The 19,658-nt window shown below is 28.5% G+C and overlaps 3 protein-coding genes across 10 annotated transcripts in view; 2 read left to right on the forward strand and 1 right to left on the reverse strand.

Moving 5' to 3' along the window:
• Positions 1-14: 14 nt before the first annotated feature.
• LOC124427639 (cullin-1) lies at positions 15-7,064 on the forward strand. 4 transcript variants are annotated; one of them, XM_046970812.1, is made up of 14 exons: positions 15-153; positions 1,221-1,442; positions 1,529-1,691; positions 1,831-2,049; positions 2,186-2,440; positions 2,536-2,829; positions 2,914-3,177; positions 3,316-3,495; positions 3,562-3,711; positions 3,855-3,973; positions 4,114-4,234; positions 4,298-4,401; positions 4,608-4,827; positions 5,172-7,064. In XM_046970812.1, exons 2-14 carry the CDS (start codon positions 1,279-1,281, stop codon positions 5,250-5,252), a joined length of 2,334 nt encoding a protein of 777 aa, XP_046826768.1. In that variant the 5' UTR covers positions 15-153; positions 1,221-1,278; the 3' UTR covers positions 5,253-7,064. The 4 variants fall into 4 exon arrangements, with proteins under 4 accessions (XP_046826768.1, XP_046826772.1, XP_046826769.1 ...); XM_046970816.1 differs by having other exon boundaries at positions 3,361-3,495; XM_046970813.1 differs by having other exon boundaries at positions 82-220.
• Positions 7,065-8,069: 1,005 nt separating this feature from the next.
• Positions 8,070-15,673, reverse strand: LOC124427636 (RNA polymerase-associated protein CTR9 homolog). Of its 3 annotated transcripts, none has more exons than XM_046970807.1 (15): positions 14,743-15,673; positions 13,883-13,986; positions 13,658-13,741; positions 12,988-13,086; positions 12,665-12,904; positions 11,952-12,524; positions 11,710-11,829; positions 11,316-11,626; positions 10,703-11,228; positions 10,375-10,569; positions 10,165-10,281; positions 9,790-10,100; positions 9,345-9,682; positions 9,083-9,254; positions 8,070-8,996 (listed from the first exon to the last, which is right to left on the reverse strand). In XM_046970807.1, exons 3-15 carry the CDS (start codon positions 13,697-13,699, stop codon positions 8,111-8,113), a joined length of 3,930 nt encoding a protein of 1,309 aa, XP_046826763.1. In that variant the 5' UTR covers positions 13,700-13,741; positions 13,883-13,986; positions 14,743-15,673; the 3' UTR covers positions 8,070-8,110. The 3 variants fall into 3 exon arrangements, with proteins under 3 accessions (XP_046826763.1, XP_046826762.1, XP_046826764.1); XM_046970806.1 differs by having other exon boundaries at positions 13,658-13,745; positions 14,743-15,672; XM_046970808.1 differs by lacking the exons at positions 13,883-13,986; positions 14,743-15,673 and adding an exon at positions 13,833-13,856 and having other exon boundaries at positions 13,658-13,745.
• Positions 15,674-16,387: 714 nt separating this feature from the next.
• The window catches only part of LOC124427637 (dynamin-binding protein-like), a 7,839-nt gene continuing 4,568 nt past the window's right edge, over positions 16,388-19,658 (forward strand). The window contains exons 1-6 of one of the 3 annotated variants that reach the window (XM_046970809.1): positions 16,388-16,788; positions 16,904-17,081; positions 17,191-17,309; positions 17,416-18,840; positions 18,960-19,109; positions 19,178-19,658. The exon at positions 19,178-19,658 is cut by the window's right edge and continues 140 nt beyond it. In XM_046970809.1, coding sequence (XP_046826765.1) covers positions 16,699-16,788; positions 16,904-17,081; positions 17,191-17,309; positions 17,416-18,840; positions 18,960-19,109; positions 19,178-19,658 — 2,443 coding nt within the window. In that variant the 5' untranslated portion in view covers positions 16,388-16,698. Of the gene's footprint in view, positions 16,789-16,903; positions 17,082-17,190; positions 17,310-17,395; positions 18,841-18,959; positions 19,110-19,177 lie in introns of those variants that run through there. The other 2 variants (XM_046970810.1, XM_046970811.1) reach the window with 2 other exon arrangements.

The raw sequence follows: 19,658 nt of genomic DNA on the forward strand, positions 1-19,658 counted from the left end.
AAAAAGAAAGGGAAAAAAATATCAAAGTGGAGGCGAGGAAGGTGTCTACCACGTTTTTATAATATCCTGACGACACTTCCTACCCTGGCTACTGCATTTTCAAGAAAGCTTCCTCGTCGTTCCTGACTGTTATGCGGTGGTGAACATTGACTGGTGAGAGATAGAGAGAATCTTGAAGAGAGAGAAGAAAAAAGAAAAATTGTGTAAAGAAAAAGAGACGGTGAGAGAGAGAAAGAGGGAGGGAGAAAGAGAGAAAGGGCGAGAGAGAGAGAGAGAGGGGAAGAGAGAGAGAGAGAGATAACATATAGGCAGATAGAATTATAGAAAGAGAAACAAGGATAAGAGAGGTGAAGGGGATTTGGATAGAATGAGTGAGAAAGAAAGAGATAGAAACGAGTGAATGAGACAGAATCAGAGGGGGAAAGAGGGAGAAAAGAAAAAGAATTTTTTTTTTTTTTTTCTTCAATGATCCCTTGATATTATCCTTTAATTTAATTTATTTTCAACTTATTATCAGTGGCTTGCATTTCGAAAGTAGAACGAGATACCTCATGGTATGTGTTATTCTTCTTAACATTATCGTGTAATTGTAACCAATAACATCGTTAACCAATTCTATATCCATATATCTTAACGAATGATTTCAATCTCGATTTAACGGAATTCATTATGACCTTCGAATATCGATAGCGACCTTCTGTTCCGTACAAGAATTATAAGACATATTTCGTCGCACGTTTTGATCGAGAATCGAAATCTCTTCAATAATATTTTTCAAGCCCGTTACGTCGTATTTACAGTAGACAGGCCCATTTGTTTGTTGTTTTCCTACATGAATATTTCTAGATAATTTGTATTTTGATCGATCGTACGTTTCTAATTGGTTATTTCTCTCTCTCTCTCTCTCTCTCTCTCTCTTTCTCTCTCTCTCTCTCTCCCTCTCTCTCTTTCTCTCTCTATGTAATTGTATATTATTATACATATAGTAAACTTATATTTTTTATCTTCAAACAAAATGAATAAGTATTTCTTTTTATTCTTATTTTTATAATATAATTATTACAATAAAGTGTCATTTTGTTAGAGAGTTTATGTGTAATTTGTTATATATTCATGTATGAATATATTGTTCTGTAACTATCAAAGTTCTTTTAAATAACTGTTACTATAATCCTATTGAATTTTATTAAATTTTTCTCTAATTTTTTTTCTCTTTGCAGAAATTGTAAGTAGCAAGTAGTAACACTGACGCTCACCAGGCAAGCGTATAAGAATAGGATGTCGGGGCATAGAGGCGTTGGAGGGGCAGGGAGTCATCAAGGAGGCCCCCCAGGCCTCAAACAAATAGATTTGGATCAAATTTGGGGGGATCTTCGTGAGGGTATAGAACAAGTATATAATAGACAATGTATGTCGAAACCAAGATATATAGAACTTTATACGTATCCTTTTAAAATGATAATATCATCAAGAAACAATAATAGATATTTTTATATCTATAATATCCTTACTATATTGCTGAACATAGACATGTATATAATTATTGTACGAGTGTTCATCAACAACATACTAGAATGTCTACTAAAAGTAAAAAGGGCCAAATGTCACAAGGAGGTGCACAGTTAGTGGGCCTGGAATTATATAAACGTTTGCGTGACTTTCTTAGGAATTATCTCATTAGTTTGCTCAAGGTATGTATATTAATTTATATTTTGGAAATTAGAAGGTTTGATTTTATATTATTTAAATATTAATTTATACATATTACAGACTTTTTGCATATAGTTTTCTTATTTTCTTATAAAGAATATTGATGTTTGTGGTATATAGCATGGGATTGACTTAATGGATGAAGATGTATTACAATTCTATACAAGACAATGGGAAGAATATCAATTCAGTAGTAAGGTGTTAAATGGAGTATGTGCATATTTAAACCGTCATTGGGTGCGTCGTGAATGTGAAGAAGGACGTAAAGGAATATATGAAATATATCAACTGGCTTTGGTTACGTGGCGTGATAATTTATTTAAACATTTAAATAGACAAGTATGTCATTATATCTTTAATAAGCACACACACACACACACACATATATATATATATATATATATATGTTTGATAAGTTAAAAAAAAATTATGGAATTTTTTTTTTTTTTTTTTTTTTTTTTTTGTTTTTTTATAGGTTACCAATGCGGTGCTGAAATTAATAGAACGAGAACGTAATGGAGAAACGATAAACACACGTTTAGTCAGTGGTGTAATTAATTGTTACGTAGAATTGGGCCTGAACGAGGAGGATCCTGGTGCTAAGGGACAAAATCTTGTTGTTTATAAAGAATCCTTTGAAAATCTCTTCCTTGAGGATACAGAACGATTTTATACTCGTGAAAGTTCAGAATTCCTCAGACAAAACCCTGTTACAGAATATATGAAAAAGGTATTTAATTATGCAATATATATTTTTATAAAAGGGACTTTCGTTTATTTTAAAAAATATTCCAATTTTTCTTTACATTAATATTTTTATTATAGGCAGAACAAAGGTTATTGGAAGAACAAAAACGAGTTCAAGTTTATTTACATCAAACAACACATGATCGATTAGCAAAAACTTGTGAAAGAGTACTCATTGAAAAACACTTGGATATATTTCATTCTGAATTTCAAAATCTTTTGGATGCTGATAAAAATACAGATTTAGGACGAATGTATCAATTAATGGCAAGAATACCAAATGGACTTGGCGAACTACGAAACCTTTTAGAAAGTCATATAGCTAATCAAGGGCTTGCTGCTATAGATAAATGTGGAGATTCAGCAGCTAATGTAATAACTTTTTAAAATATTAAATGGTAAATATGATATATATATATAGAATAATATCTGATATGAAATGATTTGTTTATACAGGATCCTAAAGTATACGTCAACACCATCTTGGAAGTTCATAAAAAATATAATGCTTTAGTATTAGTTGCATTTAACAATGATAGTGGCTTTGTAGCAGCATTGGATAAAGCATGCGGTCGCTTTATCAACAGTAATTCTGTAACTAGAGCTGCAAATAGTAGTAGTAAGTCACCTGAATTGTTGGCAAAATACTGTGATTTATTGCTTAAAAAGAGTAGTAAAAATCCTGAGGAAGCAGAACTTGAAGATACATTAAATCAAGTTGTAAGTAATCTAATAGAATATTATATTACTTATATTTCTTTTATCATACATATATATATTTCTTTTTCTTTTTTTATTCTCACATATATATATATATATATATATATATATATGTATGTATGTATGTATATGTAACAGATGGTAGTATTTAAATATATTGAAGACAAGGATGTATTCCAAAAGTTCTATAGTAAAATGCTGGCAAAACGTTTAGTGCAGCATATGTCTGCCAGTGATGACGCAGAGGCTTCTATGATCTCCAAGTTAAAACAAGCTTGTGGTTTTGAATATACTTCCAAATTACAGCGTATGTTCCAGGTAATGAATCTTATTACATATTAAGTAAATATATGACCGTTCATATATTTTTTTATTATTCTACAGGATATTGGAGTATCCAAAGATTTAAACGAACAATTCAGACGACATTTAACAAATTCTGTAGAACCACTAGACATTGATTTCAGTATACAGGTTTTGTCTTCTGGTTCATGGCCATTCCAACAGTCCTTTACTTTTTCTTTACCTACAGAGGTATAATTTATTATTAACCTATAAGATTTTAATTGAAAGTTATTTTAATTTTAATTGTACATATTTATATTAACATATTGTCAAAAAATAAATTTTATATAATAATAATATTAATTAATAATGTATGTTTTTTATATTTTCAGTTAGAGAGATCTGTACATAGGTTTACAACCTTTTATAGTTCACAACATAGTGGAAGAAAGTTGAATTGGTTATACAATATGTCTAAAGGAGAATTGCATACAAATTGTTTTAAAAATAGGTAATTATCATATAAAGAAGATCATTTAAAGTATAAATATTAATTATATTTTTTATTATATATTAATAATTATGATGAGATAATTAACGAAGTTAATATGTTATATTATTATTCGTTTGATCTGATTTTATATTTCATAGGTATACATTACAAGCATCAACTTTTCAAATGGCTGTTTTACTGCAATACAATGGATCAACCATATGGACAATACAACAATTACATGATGCTACTCAAATAAAAATGGATTTTTTACTTCAGGTAATATAGAAAAGTTTAGAAAAATAAGAAAACAGATTATCTCTTTATTTTAATATTTTACAGGTTGTACAAATACTTTTAAAGGCTAAGCTATTAACAGCAGTTAATGATGACGAAACAGAGTTAACACCTATGTCAGTGGTAGAACTTTTCTCAGGCTATAAAAAGTATGTAGTCTTTTTTTCATTTTTTCTTTCCTTCTTTTTTTTTTGTCTTCTTTTTTTACTTTTTCTTGTTTTTGCTTTTTTTTTGTTTTTTTTGTTTTTTTTTTGTTTTTGTTTTTTTTTTTTTTTCCTTTTTTTTTTTACATATAATCACTTGTTTTTACATTGCTTGTATTCTTTATGATATTTGGAATGCATCTTTATTTCAGTAAAAAATTAAGGGTAAATATTAATATACCAATGAAAACGGAATTAAAAGTCGAACAAGAAACAACACACAAACACATAGAAGAAGATAGAAAACTTTTAATACAAGCAGCAATTGTTAGAATTATGAAAATGAGAAAAGTACTGAAACATCAACAACTAGTGGCAGAAGTTTTAAATCAATTGAGTTCCAGGTTTAAACCAAGAGTACACGTTATTAAAGTGAGTATTTATTTATTTTTTTTTTTTTTTTATTCTTTTATAGTTAATTCTTCTATTTCTAACAATTACTGTGATTGTTTAATGTTGAATGTCTACTCTTTTCTATAAGATAAATAAAAGAACATTACATACATTGTAGAAAAAAAAGATGAATGAATTTTGACATATATGTACAATGTATTTTTTCATGCTAATGTGATGTTTTGTTGAACTGAAAGCATTAAAATATTAAAAATTGCTCCTGCAAATTATTGATGATCTTTTTAGTTTTTGCTATATCGCAGGAAGCAAATATGTAAATAATGAATAATTGAAACCAAGAAAAATTATTAATGTTCTTTCAGAAATGTATAGATATTTTAATTGAAAAAGAATATCTGGAGCGCACAGAGGGTCAAAAGGACACATATAGCTATCTGGCATGATCTGTCGATCTAGGACATCAATATAGCAACAACTATGCACGCAAAAAAAAAGATGACTTCACACTGTCATTGCTACATACGTGTCTCGATATTTATTTAAGACTCTCACTAGTATTTTCTCTGTACACAGTTCTTGTACCGTAATGTCCCTCTGGTCGCATTTAGAACCTGGTTTTTATAATATGTTAATAAAATTATTTCATATAGTCAAGTTGCTACGTGTGTTACTGTCTGTGCCGTTTCTCACACATAAATTAAATTTTCTTTGTATCATGTTGTACTATAAAAGATTTGGAACATGTATGTCCCATTTTTTAAATTGTATATAAAATGTTGCACAATGGAAAAATACAAAAACATATAATTAAGTAAGTTAAACAACAAGTTATAAGAAAAAAACTATAATGTAAATTACTAAGTTAAACGCGAGTGATAAATGTACATTACAAATAATAGCACTCTCTTGAAATGTTGAACCTATTGGAAAGTTCTACATTTTATTTCCGCCAATTTTAAGAAGTAAAATTATTTTTAACACTAAATAATACATAATAGTATTTAATTATTTTCTTAAAACCTTGATTAAGAGAACCATATAAGTGATTCTTTAATTATGAAATATTAATTATAAAGAAGATAAATAAAGACATGGATAGTAATGCAGTTTAGCAATTAATTAAGTTAAAAGTTACATGTATCAATAATTATCAGTTTTTATACTTTTACGTGTGCAAGACCTTTTTGTTTAACAATATAAATTCTTTTTCTCCACATAAAATATCATTGATAGTAAATATTTTTTTAGGCAGCTGATAACAGATGTGTATAGAAATATCGTTTATAATAATCCACGAATGTAGCAACGATTTGCAATACCGATATAATTAACATTTATAATATTAATAACGATTGTTTTAATTGTACATGATATCATTTTGTGAGGCAGCTTTTTATAAGATATTGCAAATATAAATTCAATATGTTATGTTTTAACTTTATCATCACTTAATTTGAAACAAAATTTATAAAGGATAAAATTCGTATTTGTTATTAATAAATCTAATGTTTAAATTATTATTTTAATATTGCATATGTTTTTAAATTTGTATTAATATGATTATAAGTGCAATACATAAAATTTAAGAGAGATATATCTGTGACTTAATAAAATTTAAAACATAACAGAGACACAAGCAGTGATAAATAACGAATTTTAAATTATAAATGTATAAGCCACTAAGCAATGGTAGTAATTAAATGCCTTTAACATTAAGAGTGATATAGAAAATTGATATAAATGTAACTTTGATGCTTACAAGTGTAATAATCATTTTGGAAAGCTCGATTCTGCAATTTGAATTATAAAAATGAATAAGAGATTAGATTATTTTAATTATCTACTGATATGTCAAGGTAGATAATAAAATAATATAACGTTTTATGTGACATATTGTCAATAATAAAAAGGCTGAAGAGTGAGAGATATGAACTGAGAATTGTAATTAAAACTATATTTAAAAAACTGTCTGCAAGAGAGCAACAGTATCTCAATATTTAGCTACAAAACTTTAACTTAATGTATTTTATTAACAAAAAAGTACTGATAATTTGAACTAAGAAATTTTCGATACACAGAATCTGAGTTAGATTGTGCTAATATGAATAGATACACAAGCAGAAAGAATACACTGATTAACTTTATATCTGTCTTTTTGTGATATACTCATTGTTATTAGGTTGTTTTATTATTTCTACATATGTAAGAAAATAATCCCAACAATTTTTTAAATATAGTACATAGATAGAATTATATATTACAAGAGTCAAGTTTTTTAAAAATTCACTATTTACAATTTGCACGATTTATATATATATACATAATATATATATTTATATATATATATATATATATATATATATATATATATATATATTAATTTAAACAATTAGTATGAAGTTTGAAAGTGTTATGTTAAATTTGTGCATTTTTTTCTATGTGTCATAGATAGTAATAATATTCTTTACACATACATTGTAATATTCACTAATTTTTTGGGGTTTTTGTATAGTCATAAATTGCTATTATTAGTTTGTATCTTTTCTGCAAGATGGAACTTATGTAAATAAATTAAATAAGTCAGTAAATACATATTAAACTTAATAGCATGAAATTACATTATAACTAACATTAAAAGGTATTTTAATTATATAATATATATATTATATATATATTATATATGCATATATATATATATATATATATATATATATATATATATATATATATATACATATTGGTGGTGTACAAGTACTTGTAATTTAAATTATTTTCAGATACTCATATACCCCCAATATTTATTAGTAATATTTCTGAATTATTTATTTTTTTATTACATATATCCATTTTATATTCATCTTTAAATATATATATATGAATATATATATATATATATATATATCTGATATGACAAAATATTAAGATCATATTCTATATGGTTAATTAAATGCATAGTTTATGGTAATGTGGTGTGTTGTTACTTTGTAGTTTAAAATGTCACATTGTATCAATATGAATCAAAATAATATTTCCATCTGTCGTATTAAAAATATGTCATCAAACGAATGCATCTCATTCTAACAAATGAATCTAACAAGAAGTATAAAAAATTAATTACATACAAACAACTAATAGCTTTCTATTACTATACAAATAAAAATTTTTTTTTGGCACGATCACGTTTTCGGTCACGTTCGTTTTAATACTTATGAAATATGGGACGATGAAATATTAATATTCAATAAAAAACAACATTATTATAAATTTTCTTAATTGATTTCTATGTGAAAAATATATACATTTATTTATCAGGACTTCCTGATTGTGAAATACTTCTTGATCTTGATCTTGATCTTGATCGGGATGGAGATCGAGAGGCAGAGCGTGAATGCGTCGGTGATCGAGAGACTGAACGTGAATGAGACCGTGATCGTGATCGTGATCGTGATGCTGCGCGTGATGATGCACGAGAACCTTCTGAACCAGATACAATTCTTTGGCTTTCTTGATTTTCTTTTTCACTTTCACTTTGGGATCCAGATTTTGATTTTGAACGAGACCGGGACCGAGACCGAGATCGAGATACAGAATGCGATCGCGAACGTGATTTAGATCTAGAAGCAGATCGTGATTTTGATCGTGATTTAGATCGTGACTTAGATCTAGAAGGGGATCGCGATTTAGATCTGGAAGGTGATCGTGATTTCGATCGCGATTTAGATCGTGATTTCGATCGCGATTTTGATCGCGATTTTGATCGCGATTTAGATCGTGATTTTGATCGTGATTTTGATCGTGATTTTGATCGTGATTTTGATCGCGATTTTGATCGCGATTTTGATCGCGATTTAGATCTAGACGCCGATCGTGATTTAGATTGTGATTTAGATCTAGAAGCCGATCGTGATTTAGATCGTGAAGGTGAACGTGAAGCTGAGTGTGAAGGAGATCGTGATCGAGATCGAGATCGAGATCGAGATCGTGAATGAGAACGTGAACGAGATCGAGATTGAGAATGAGAACGTGAACGTGAACGTGAACGAGATCGCGAACTTCTTGCACGACTTCCTGACTTTGATCTAGAACGTGATCTAGAACGTGATCTAGAACGTGAAGCTCGTGAACCCTCCGAATCAGATACAATTCTTCTGCTTCCTGATGGCCGTTTATCGTTATCGCTTTCACCGCTGTAAAAATAATATATTAAGTTTAACATAAAATTAAATTTAATCTGTAATAAATTTTATATATGTATATATATATATATATTTACCCGCTGGCAATTTTAAGACCTCCGCTATCACTATCGGATTCACTGGTTGATATTGTTTCTTTTGATAAAGGCATCTTTCCTTTCGGAGTATCAGATATGGATTTACGAAACTTATCTTTTTTCATACCAATTTTCCTATTACGCTTAGGTTTTGGACGATCACTATCTGAACCTAAAAATAGATATATTATGTAACACGATAAAAAAAAAAAAATTGTGTATTTTTCAATTATAAATAATTATATATATTATTCTCTCTTACCACTGTCTCCACTTCCCAGATCTCTCTTTCGTTTGCCTTTACCTCTTCCTTTCTTCTCTTTACTCTCACCGCTAGCTTTCCTTTTACGTTTCTTTTCTCTAGGAACTTCTTCTCTACCCTCATCATTTCCAGATCCTCCGCTATCACTAATATATTGATCAGTTCTTGTTTTTTTACCTTTCCTTCCAGGTTTCTCTGATGGCATTTCACCAAATACCAATGCATTTTTCGTTTTCTCCACATATTCTTGTCTTTTTTGTAACATTTCTTCTTCTTTTTGACGACGTATCTCTTCTAACTTTCGTTGTTCTTCCGTTTGACGCATCTTGAAGGCTTGTCTATAAATTAAAAAAAGAAATAGAAAGGAAAAAAAAAGAGAAGAAAAAAAAAAAAGAATTATAAGTTAATTTTCTATTTATATTATTTTTAATAACTTAGATCTTACCTTTCTTCTTCTTGTTTTCTTCTAAGTGTTTTTTCTTCTTCATCAAGTCTTCTTGCTCTAGCAACATGGTATTGTGCTTGGGATAATAAATCTTGACACTTTCGTGCTTCTGTTTCTGCTAATTGCTCCATTCTGTCGCCATGGGCTGATAAATATTGGAAGTATTTGTGAGAAAGTCCCAATTCATGTACTGCTTGTAATACGGTAGTAAGCGTTGATTTTTCATCTTTTAATATTTGTGTTGCCAAACGTTGTAATACTAATGCAATATTATATAGCAAAACAGTATCTTGGGGAGCAACTCTGCGAGCCTGTAATAAAAATATTATTATTATTATCCTATTATATTATTTAATATTTTTAAAAATATTATACCTTTAAGAGGGTCAATTTTGCTTCCTTTAATTTTCCAGCTTTGAGATACGCTCTACCAAGATACTGTAGAACTTCCACGTGATGATATTTATAAAATTTACGTAAGCAATTTTCATACTGTTAACAGAATATTAAAAGAGAATCATATTATATTAATAAAACTTTTATATACTCAACTAATCTATGTTATAAATATATGATTAAAATTACCATTTGAATAGCGCTAACGTATTGCTTTTGTTCTACGTAAATATGAGCAATGTTTAACCATACATCGCAAAATTCTGCCGTTGCTTCTCTCACTTGAGCAAAAATATCTCTAGCTTCATTGACACAACCCTTATGTGCTAATACCGCACCAATTCCATTTGCTGCCCAAATATTTTTTGGATCATTTCTTAATACCTACAAAAAGAGTTAAGCATCAAATTACATTATGTATGTATGTATATATATATATATATATATATATATATATATATATATATATATATAAGAACAATAAAATATAATAATAATAATCAATAATTTTTATTACCTGTTTGTACATAGCTAATGCTCTGTCTTGATGTCTTTTTTCTCTTTCTTTGTCTTTTCCACTTTGATGGAGTGTTTGTAACCAAATATTTCCTAAAGCTATCAAAGAATAGGCATCCGTACTGGTTGTAGGATTTTTAAGAATCCTTTCGAATTTTTTTTGACCTGGACCCCATTCCATTTTGGCCAAGTGTAAATTACCCAAAAGGGACCACGCATCCGGATGTTCATTATTAATTCTTAAAGCATCTTTAAACCAATCAGATGCTTCGTATATTTGCCCTTTATCTCTTGCCATACATCCAAGTCTTAAATAACAATCTACATAGTTTGGATGCTCCTTTAAAATATCTTTATACAATTTTTCAGCACGATCAAAAATGCAAAGTGCTTCGTTAAGACGTGCCAAATTGTATGTAGTTGTAACTGCTATTGAATTATAATATACAGAATCATGTAAAGCATCGGCTTTTGAACGCGCTAAAGATTCTTCTAAATTCTTTTTAGCTTCTTCCAAATTGCCAAGCCTTAAAAATATAATATATACATTTTCATAGAATTATCTTATCATTGATATTATCTTAAAATAATTTTAAATATGAACGTATACATACCTGTAATGTAAAGCACCTACATTATTTAATATCTCAGGGGGAATATCGGCCTGAACTTTTTCCTTTAAAATCCTTGTAGCCGTTCCATATGCATTTAAAGCTGCATTAAGATCACTTTGTTCTAAAATTTGTGCTAATTCAATCCAAGCTTCTACATCATCTGGAAATTGTTCTGTAACTTTCCTAAGATGATTTTTAGCAATATCACGTTTCGATTGGGAGCTAGAATTGGCATATAGTGAACCAAGAATCTTCATTGTTTCATAATTTCCTGGTTGAGCTTTCAAAACTTTTTCGAAACATTGTGCTGCCTTTGGAATAAAAGTTAATTGATTTTTGCTTTGACATAATTTAGATTCAAATTAAAAACAAAACAAAAAAATAATTCTCTTACATTTTCTGCGTCACCTCGATAAACGTACATTTGACCCAAACCAAAATGAGGTAATACAAAAACAGATGGAGCAAATTGTGTTGCTTGATAATAATATTGAAAAGCTTGGTCATAATCTCCCTAAAAAAAAAAAAAAAAAAAAAAAAAAAAAAAAAAAAAAAAAAAATGTTATCGGATTTATATTATAAACATATAGCAAGTATATAATTATAATTCATTTTTATAAAATTAATTATACTTACTTGTACATGGAACGCTCTAGCCAATTGATAACAACTTTCCGCTCGCATGGCTTCATTTTCTGTATTGTGAAATGCATGTAATGCCAAATGTTGTACTTTATTATAATCCTTTTTAAAAAAGAAATGATTTGCCAAATGATTTAGCACCATGGGATTTGTCGAATCGATCGTATATGCTTTAGATAACATTTGCACACCAGCACGGATACTATCAGGTTGTTGCTGATTCAATTTCAAAACTGAAAGTCCAACTAATGCTCCAACACACTGTCCATCCAATTGTAATGCCCTCTCAAATGCTAATCGCGCTTTTTCTTGATTATTTAATTTCATAAAACAATGTCCCATTCCTAATCTCACAGCAGCTGGACAATTAGGATTGGTTCTCAGAGCTTTTTTATAAAATGCAAGCGCACCCCTATAATCTTTTTTATTGAATGCGATACAAGCTTTACCAAGTAGAGAGGGAATGTTATTAGGCGATTGATTCAAAACAAAGTTAAATTGCGCATCTGCTTGTTCCATTTTATCGCCTTCAAGTAGGCAGAAATAAGCTCTACCAAGGAGATGATTCTATATAAAAGGACAAAAAAAAAAAAAAAGAAAAAAAAAAGAAATCAATAAAGAAAGAAATTTGTAAATAATTAATATCTATGATGATATTAATTATCGATATGACATATTGTAAATAATAATTAATAAATTACACGTACCTGATCATACATGATAATTTTATCAGCAGTCGTATACAATAATGTTGCTTTAGTAAAAAGATCCCTTTTTTTATCCTTGTTCTTCTCTTTATTAGCTTCCTGTACATAATATGCCGCCAACATATCCAATGCTCGCATTTGATCTTTCTCATAATCACGATAATCAATATTTGCGTCAATTCGCGAAGACTCAAGTATTTTAATAAAGTCTTCGATTTTATGTTGTTTGTAATATTCAAGCTATAATAAAGAATTAATATAATATATTATTCCTATAATTTATTTTATTCGATCAAAATTTTTTATCATCAAAAGATACGTACGGCCAAATTGACCCAGATGTTGAGTTGGGCATGTTCTTGGCGTAATATACCAAGAACTTCATCACCTTCAGGTAATTGATCTAAATAAAGTTCTATAACCTAAAAATATATATATATATATATATATATATATCGACATTATATGTATAAAATAAGCATTAATATGAAAGAAATATATCAAGTTTGATTTATTCGATTAAGTTCTAGAATAAGATTAGAAAATGTTTGTAAATAGATCTCAAAATAATAAAAGAAAGATAGAGAGAGAGAGAGAGAGAGAGAGAGAGAGAGGAGAGAAAATGTATATTTAATTATAGCAAGATTAGTTTATTCATCTTTTCATACAAGTTAAAAATGAATATACTTTTTAAAACGCTATACTTATATTTATGATATTATCAAATGGATTTTATGAAACATATAAAGAAACATAAGAAACATGAATTAAAGTCGTGGTTCAACTTTTCCAAATGAGTTCTCATCGAGCTTCGATGAAATAAAGATTAAGCATTTAGTCAGATTATTTTAGATTTCTGGTGCATTGGGACTTTTTTTTTCCCAACGAGTTTGAAATTTCACATCACCGATTAAATCATAAAAGGGAGAGAAAAATTAAAGAGAAACATGTTTATGAGTATTTAAAAATTATATTAATTATATTATTGTTTACCTCATCTGTATCACGAAGTGGAATCTCTATGGATCCTGCCATTATAAAGCACGTCGCTTGATCTTCTTATCTCAATCAATTGTTCTACCTTTCCAAAACAATATACAAATATATTAACTTGATTAATTCAATTAAATCAAAAGTTAAATGAATTAATATAGAAACAATCTCTCACAAAGTTTCATTTCCACGTTCCTTGTGTTTTTGGTTATAAGTACTACTTACCATATATGCGATATGTGCAACCTCGAATTTATTAAACCAACACCTTATAATGAACGATCAAAGCGAACTAAAGCAACGGATGTTCCTATTTATATCATATACACCTGTGAAGTAAAGTAACAATATTATAGCGACGCCTATAAACGGATTTCCGTTTAGTGGAAAAAGTTAATATTTTTTCTTTTAATCAAAACGATCTTAATCGTATAAATATTTATAGAGAATAAAAACGAATGTATATTAAAAAGGGAAAAAAATAAAGTTTTTATTTTTAATTCGAATAAATATAAAATAATCTTTTTCCCTCCCATCCATTTTGAATTTCTAGAGACATTATTGTCTATAATACCGACGTTACTTGATGTTTTTACATTAGATAGTACGTATGGCGCTAGATGGTGCTTGATGATGAATCCGAGTAGATAAGACGAAAACAAAAATATTTTAGACGTTATAAAATAAAATTTAATTATTAAAAATAATTAACAGTAATTGCGGATTAAAGCAACAAATACTCTTACTTATGTTATTTATTATTCTTACTTTTATATTGTTAAGAAATTAATAATGTCAGTTTTTGAGTTTGCAAATTTTTTGAGGTTTAGATATTTGAATTAACAAAGATATTTTTCTCTCTATTATATATTACCATTTTGTAATTGAGATATCACTCTATATGCTAGTAAATGTGGTTTTGTTTTTGTTATTAATTTGTGCTCATTTCAAACTATTGAATTCAACATGGACAGAAAGAAAATTCGAATAATGTGCTTAGATGAGTATAAACTTGGTCATAAAGCTTTCGAAGCTACTCGTAATATTAATCACGCATTTGGAGAGAATACAGTAAATGAACGTACAGTGCATCGGTGGTTTAAAAAATTTCGAAATAGAGATGAAAGCCTCGAAGATGAAGAATATCGTGGACGACATTCTGTCGTTGACAACGACTAATTAAAGACACTGGTTGAAGCCGATCCACACGCAACGACTCGACAACTTGCACAGGTGGTAGGTGTAAGTCACTCTACTGTCATTCATCATCTAAGAAAACTAGGGAAATCGAAGAAGCTCGATAAATGGATGGCACGTGAATTAAAAGAAAATCAAAAAAGTCATCGTAATGATGTAAATTCTATACTTCTTGTATGAAATAAAAAGCATGTTACAAGACGACGAAAAATAGATAGATTTATGACAATTAACTGTCTGCACAACGATTGAATCACGAGAAAAAAACTAAAACATTTTCCGAAATCGAAGTTGCACCAAAAGAAAATAATGGTGACGAGATTTGATGATCAAAAATGGTAATTTACCATTGTAATTTCTTAAATCCAGGTGAGACAGTTACAACGAAAAAGTATTGTCAAAAAAAGAAATTGACAAAATCCATACAAAATTGAAACAATTAAAAATCTGCTTTTAATCAATCGAAAGGACCCAATTCTTCTTTTTTTTTGTTTTTTTTTTTTTTTACACTACAACGGAAGAACACGTCTACAAAAAGTAAACGAATCGAACTATGAAACTCCACCTTATCCATTATATTCCTCGAAACTTTCACCAACTGACTAACCACTTTTTCAAATATCTCGACCATTACTTGGAAGGGAAAATCTTCACCAATCAGATTGCTACAAAAATGGATTTAAAGTATTCATTGGTTCTAAAACATAGAATTTTACGCCATTGCGATTGGGAAAAAAAAGAAACTTGCAAAAATGTGTAGATTCTGATGAATATTATTTTGATTAAAATCGTATATTTTTTTTTAAATCTGTCAGTCGACATCAATTTCATACCAACCTATACATATACATATTCCTGTGAAACAAAATAATTCTACCGTAACGACGCCCGATAAATTTATTTCCGTTTAGCAGAAAAATTTAATCTCTTCTAATTTTAAAGATCATTGATAAAATATCTATCTCGGGAGAAGAAAAATAAAATATTAAAAGAAAAAGAAATAAAGTAATATTTTCCCGCTCTTTTTTTCGAATTCCTAGAGACATTTTCAATGATACCTAACGGTATTTAATGTATTTTAGTTCAAACGGTATATATTGTGCTGAGAGAAGTATCACATTATGTTTAGAGATATTAACTGTCGTTTATTGACCAAACAAATATGGCTAACAACGACGACGATATATTTTTGTAATATAAAAATTGTAAATTAATACTTTTTTTTTTTTTTTTTAATTTTAAATTAACGAAAATAATTAATATTCAAACAAACTCTAATACTATGACATAATGTGTCGATCTTAATGAGAAGATAAATTCTAATAAGATGATAAATACGATTAAAAAATTATATGTTTTCAAAGTACCAACGATAATTGGCAAAATACAATAATAAATATCCCGTCATAATTTTTATATTCATTTTCGTATTCATTTTTAATCATTATTAAAATATATGAACAACTGATATATTTGTGAATAATGTTTCTCTCTCTCTCTCTCTCTTCGTTCGTTAATTAATCCATTTGTTTAATTACTATTTCATAGAATTTTACTTATCGACCGAGACGTACGTACGTATTACGTATGAATGCAATCTTTTTTGATACGAATTATAAATAGTTGTTTTATACAAAATTCTCGAATTTTCGAATTTATTGATTTTATTAGAATTTTACTCGTTGTATCGTTAATCATAATAATCTTATACAAATATATATTTCGAAATAAAATAAAAGTTGATAAGATTGATTATCAAACGTATTAGAACTGTCAATGTTCTACATGCAATTTATTTTATCAAAAATACGAAACTTACGGAGAAGATATATCGATAGAAAAATATGGAAAGTGGCTCATTGACAAAGGTTTTACATGATTTTTTTACAACTATAGATGGAGAATTAAGTCTTTACAAGGGAGAACATTTTTTGGTAATTATTTGACTAACCTTTTTTTCTTTTTTTCTTTCTTTTTTTTTTTTTTTTCTTTTAAATGTATTTTAAGAAAGCAGATTATTTTTAATTATTATGTTTTTTGCTTAAATAGATACATAAAGTAATTGACAAGCATTGGTGTTACGGACAATCAAATAATAAAACAGGAAACTTTCCTTTGAATCATTTACATAAAGTTGAAATTCCATTCTTATTAGATACCCAAAGTTTATTTGTATCAATAGCTGCCTTTGCAGGGGAACAATCTGGAGATTTATCATTTGGAGCAGGTAATGTGTAATAATTGAAAAAAATAAAATAAAGAAAAAAAAAAAAATACAATGATATGAAATTATTATTAATATATTAAATATCAATTAAATATTTACATTTTATTAGGTGATCTTATTATTGGAATACATGAAGTTGGATCAGGATGGTACTACGGACAAATAGATTCCAGAGTTGGAATTTTTCCTACCACTCATACGTGGCAGTTAGATACAAATTTAATAAAGGTACACTTTATATAACGATATAATTGAATATATAATTTATTTGAAATATTAATTAAAATTTTCTAAAAGAAAAATAAGATGTGCAGTTGTTAGGTTTTATTTTTAGAGAACGGGTAATAAGAAATCAATAAGAAAAAAAGGAAGAGTTAAAGCAACATTGAAGGCACAATTGGAAGAAGAATTAGATTTAAACGAAGGTGAAGTAGTAACTGTGATAGAAGTTTTGGATGACGGTTGGTGTCGTGGAATTACGGAAGATGGTAGAAATGGAATCTTTCCAGAAGGATTTATCTCTTATATGAATGATGAGACAAGCGATCAAACCGATACATGTGTCTCAAGAGAAAACGTTTTACCTTCGTCTCTATACAATATTAATTCAGTGGAGAATAATGTTTCCAATAGTTATTCGGTACAGTCATATAAAGAGGAGGATCCTGCACCAAGTTATTATGACTTATTTCCACAATTTTCTACGTCCAAAGAAAAAGTTTCAGAAGATAATAATCGCGACGATAATGCAAATTCATTCGACGTTAAACCATATGCCATAACTTTATATCCATTTAATGCTCAATTTCCAAATGAATTAAATTTTGGAGTAGGGGAAATAGTACATCTAATAAAACACGTTGATTCGGAATGGATGGAAGGTTCTATCGATGATAATAAAGGAATTTTTCCAATATCTTATGTCAATATTGTAGTAGATTGTCCAGAAATGAAAGCTAAAGAAGAAATACTTAATAAAGAAGACAATAGCACAGAATATACTCTATTAGAACCAGGTACAATGGCCAAAGTGGAATATACATTTAAAGCACAAATGGATGGAGATTTGAATATAACAGAAGGCGATATTGTAACTATTATCAGTATGGCTAATGAAAATTGGATTAATGTAAAGAACGTTAATGGCGAAATTGGTTTGTGTCCAAGAGGATATTTAAGTTCAAGCCCAATATCAGAACCCAATACAGATTCCACAATGGATCTGTTAGAAGATTTTGTTGTATTAAGAGATGACAAGCCTAGTTCATTAACAGATGAAGAATATAAACCAAAAAGACTTTCAGAACCTCATAGACCAGCACCACCAGTACCTGCTCCTGGTCGTATGCCATTGCAGAACAGTAACAAAGATTTGACATTCGATAATGCATGTGCATCTGAAATATCAATAGATATTAATGAAAAAAAAGCGGATCAAAGGCAAAACGTTATATCGGAATTAGTGCTTACAGAAAAAGAGTATGTTCGTGATCTGACATTAACTTATGAAACTTTTAATCTATCTAATCCTGATTTTCTTAAAGCAAAAGGTATAGATGTTGATGTTTTATTTGGAAACATATTAGAAATTATCCAAGTTGCAGAAGAATTATTACATGAGATATTAAGAGCTATGAAGGGATGTGACGAGCAATTACAGCAAATTGGTACGTGCTTTACAAAAATGGCAAGTAAATTACGCGTTGTATATGTGAAGTACTGTGGAAATCACGAAGCAGCGCTTGCTTTATTAAAAAAGGTTAATACTCAACGTAATTTATCTTATAACTTTTTCAATATCATACCACGTAGATTATACATATATATATTTTTTTTTTTCTTTTTTATTATTTATAGTTATAATTATATATTTTTTAGTATGAAAATAATGAAGAAATTATGAGTGTATTTAACAAGGGTACTGAGACATTACGTTATCAAATAGCTTGCTTTGACATGAGTTCCATTCTTATAAAACCCGTACAAAGAATATTAAAATATCCTCTTATTTTGTTTGAATTAATAAAGGTGAGATTTATTATAATTATATAAGTATTATTAATTCCATTTATAAATTTTGTATGAAATATTCTTAGTGTACCGAGGATGATCATCCAGATAAACTATCTGTAAAAGAAGCATGGAAGGCGATGACCGATGTGGCTTGTTACATTAACGAGTATAAACGTCGAAAAGATTTAGTGTTGAAATATTTAGACAATGATAATACGTTAATTAGAAAAATGGCTAAATTAAATATGCATTCCGTTGCGAAGATGTCAACACGTTTAAGTACGAAACTATCTGCTAGTTTAGGTTTGACAAATATTGCAGTGGATCCTGTATTTGAAGAACTCGAAAGACAATTTAGATCTATAGAAAAATGTACGTGGCAATTGGCAAAGGACGTCGAAATGTGTGTTATTTATTTAAGCGATGAGGCTATTTCCGGTGAAGTTATGTCAGATTATTTAAATCAATATTATCAGGGAACACCAAATCTTGAAATTAAACGAATAAGAGATATCCGTTCGTTAATTTGGTCACAATTTATGCAAGATTTAAAATCTTGTTTGG

Source organism: Vespa crabro, chromosome 10 (genome assembly GCF_910589235.1).
Source record: "Vespa crabro chromosome 10, iyVesCrab1.2, whole genome shotgun sequence".
In the NCBI taxonomy this organism is placed as follows: Eukaryota; Metazoa; Arthropoda; class Insecta; order Hymenoptera; family Vespidae; genus Vespa; species Vespa crabro.